Source organism: Triticum aestivum, unplaced genomic scaffold (genome assembly GCF_018294505.1).
Source record: "Triticum aestivum cultivar Chinese Spring unplaced genomic scaffold, IWGSC CS RefSeq v2.1 scaffold92336, whole genome shotgun sequence".
NCBI lineage: Eukaryota > Viridiplantae > Streptophyta > Magnoliopsida > Poales > Poaceae > Triticum > Triticum aestivum.
The window spans coordinates 64,957-68,234 of record NW_025225322.1 but is presented as its reverse complement, the minus strand read 5'-3'; the positions used below and the strand labels follow the sequence as shown (position 1 = coordinate 68,234).

The 3,278-nt window shown below is 41.9% G+C and overlaps 1 protein-coding gene across 2 annotated transcripts in view; it reads left to right on the top strand.

Moving 5' to 3' along the window:
* LOC123172137 (uncharacterized) overlaps positions 1 to 2,536 on the top strand; it is a 3,531-nt gene extending 995 nt beyond the window's left edge. The window contains exons 3-5 of one of the 2 annotated variants that reach the window (XM_044589158.1): positions 990 to 1,061; positions 1,889 to 1,998; positions 2,105 to 2,536. In XM_044589158.1, the coding sequence (XP_044445093.1) occupies positions 990 to 1,061; positions 1,889 to 1,998; positions 2,105 to 2,219 (297 nt within the window). In that variant the 3' untranslated portion in view covers positions 2,220 to 2,536. The remainder of the gene's footprint in view (positions 1 to 989; positions 1,062 to 1,888; positions 1,999 to 2,104) is intronic. The other variant, XM_044589159.1, reaches the window with a different exon arrangement.
* The last annotated feature ends 742 nt before the right edge of the window (positions 2,537 to 3,278 follow it).

Sequence of the window (3,278 nt, the reverse complement as noted above, 5' to 3'; positions counted from 1 at the left end):
TTTTTCGCATCATGATTACGGCATCAAGACTCGATGTAGCCAGCCATAATCGAATTCTGTGCAACCGAAACAGCAACATCTACTGGAAATTGACATCTTTAATTTTTCTCATCATGATTACGGCATCAAGACTCGATGTAGCCAGCCATAATCGAATTCTGTGCAACCGAAACAGCAACATCTACTAGAAATTGACATCTTTAATTTTTCTCATCATGATTACGGCATCAAGATTCGATGTAGCCAGCCATAATCGAATTCTGTGCAACCGAAACAGCAACATCTACTAGAAATTGACATCTTTAATTTTTTCATCATGATTACAGCATCAAGACTCGATGTAGCCAGCCATAATCGAATTCTGTGCAACCGAAACAGCAACATCTACTAGAAACAAAGCAAGATTACTTAACCTGACCATCCTGATGCATGTTTCCTTCCCCCCTTCTTTGTTCCTGTGTTCCAAGTCTGTAATATGATATTTGCGTCTACTGAAGTTTGGTATACTTGATATGATAAAACTGGTTGCTTGTTTGGGCTGTGTGTCCGGCCAAACCTTAGGTGATCGTGCAGGGGAGGGAGGGAGGCATCTCCTTCTCATGTTTCAGGTGGATCATGCGTGCGTCCGTGCGTCCGTGCGTGCGTGCGTGCCTGCGTGTGTGTGTGTGTGTGTGTGTGTGTGTGTGTGTTTTGTTCTTTGTAGTCTATATCATGTGCTCCCTCCGTTCACTTTTGTAAGCCATTTCAGACAACTCAAAATGGGTTGTTTTATACATTGTCTGAAATGTCTTCAAGGTCTTATAAAAGTGAACAGAGGGAGTAAGAAAGACTCGGTGGTTTCTGTTACTGGAAATAGGGAGGCCACCTCTCTTTTATCAACAAAAAAAAAAACTGCCCATCCTGACCTACTGGTGCTTATCATTTAAGCAACTTATTTTCCTGTTTGATCCGAGAATGACTGTTTACTCATCCTTGCTGGCCTGCTCCAGCGATCGCAGGTGGCGGAGCGACACCTCCTCGAGCCAGGCAGCCTCATGCGCTCCCGCCAGCTCTCCGGCGAGGTATCTAAACCAAAATTGACATCTTTTATCTCATGATTTATCTGCCGACATCAAGGATGTAGCCTGCGATAATTGAATTCTGTGCAGCCACTAGACTATAAACAAGAGCTAAATTACTTACTTAGCATCGTCATATGTACTAGAGCTTGTTTAATCTGACCAGAAGCTGTTGTACATCCTGACTTACTGGCAACAGGACTGCATGCGAATCATATCTTTAAGCAACCTTATTTTTCCTGGTTGAAGATGCCAGCATGATGACCTTTTTGCTCGTCCCTTTCGCATACACTGTAATTAGTTGCAACACATAAGATGGATGCTGCTGCGGCTTTGATATCTTCTGCTTGATGCACTCCCTAGCTAGTATTTCCTCCGTCCCAAATTACTTGTCTCAGATTTTTCTAGATACGGATGTATCTCACACTAAAACGTGTCTAGATACATCCGTGTATAGACAAATCTAAGTCAAGTAATTCGGGACGGAGGGAGTATGATTCTGTGACTTCATTTGTCCATATATACGGCAAGTATGATTCTGTGACTAGATGATAACCATGCACCATGCATTCTGCATGTACCGAACCTCACTTAACTGGCAGACAACACAGTATCCTTCTTAATTACGTAGTCCCTCCGTCCAGAATTACTTGTCGCAGAGATATGAATAAAAATGGATGTATCTAGAACTAAAATATGTCCAGATACATTCATATCTCCGACAAGTAATTCCGGACGGAGTGATTATTTAACAATCCTGGTCAGCGCTTACTTGATGATTGATGATGCAAAGCAAGCACACTGACCATTGTCCATGTGTATCAATCCAGCATGCTCGCAACATCCAGAAGAAAGAGGATGACTGCTGGGCGGGGTTCAATGAGACGCTAAAGAGGTTGGACGAGCTTCAAAAAAAGAAGAAACCAAGTGTCTTTCAGCAGTACGTAGAATATCGGAGGCCCAATTTCTTCCTTATTTTCCTGTTTGTTTGTTTGACAGGTTTCGGTACATATAATCTCATTTGTCCTACCTCTCTCTACCTGCAGGCGCATGATATCCATCGACCGTGCGTTGAAGAGTTTGGTCTATGGATCTTTCAAGGTGACAGTTGTGTATGTGGCTGCTGCTACTGCTTTCTCTGGCAGTGGGCTAGAAGCGTAGCCCAGGCCGTTACCAAGGAAAACGTGTGAAGACGAGGTGGAAAAATGAGAACCAAAGATGGCCGCCCAGCTTGTTTTATGTTTAATTATGACCCCTGCAGTTTGGCTAGCTAGCACTATGCTATCGTACGCTGTGATATTGTGTGACATGGTATCATGTTATTATATCTCTACCTATCTATCTATTCGAGTAGATTCTGCATGAAACTGTAGCTTGAAGTGAACATGCTTGCAAGGTCACTGACGTGCATTGTTGGGCTCCTGTTTAGTGCTTCTGGATCGAAGTGATTGCAATCTACTCAGAAGTGCTCACTTTCATGACTGCCTTGTGTTTTTCCCTCCACCAGGGGGGCAGGCTACTCGTGTACAGATCCTTTCACTTCATGACTGCCCTGTCCTTTTTTCCTGTCACCAAGTGGCGGGCTTGTTTTAGCGCACTCTTACAAACCTGTTCAAAAACATGGGGAAACAAGTGCAACTTTAGAAGGCGCAACATTTCCCGTCATCAATCAAATAAATAAATGATCACTGTGAGCCATCTACCAAATGAGAACGCTGGCAAGTTTGTTCTAAATTTTGCCATCTTCTTACTTTTTTTTTCTTAATGCTCTAGAGAGGTTCCAGATGTTCCAATCTCAAAATGCTTGTCTTATAAGATTTGTCTCGATACGGATGTATTTAGAGACGTTTTAGTGTTAGATACATCCGTATCTAAATAAATTTAATACAAACTTTTTGGGACAAAGGTAATAGTACTTTTCTTATAATGCTCTAGAACGTCTTAGATACATCCGTATCTAAACAAATTTAATACAAACTTTTTGGGACAAAGGTAATAGTACTTTTCTTATAATGCTCTAGGGAGAGGGGATAAAAAAAAAGCAGGTTTACTAATTCTCTCCCAGACGAGAATTTGTTAGGTCTCAACCGTATGATTCGGGCACCAAGATTTGTAATTTTCAGCCCCTTTTCGTGTTGTTTCTTGTTAGGCATCACATGAGGTTGGTTCCTATTTACTCCCTCCGTCCCAATAATATAAAAACGTTTTTCAAGCTAACTT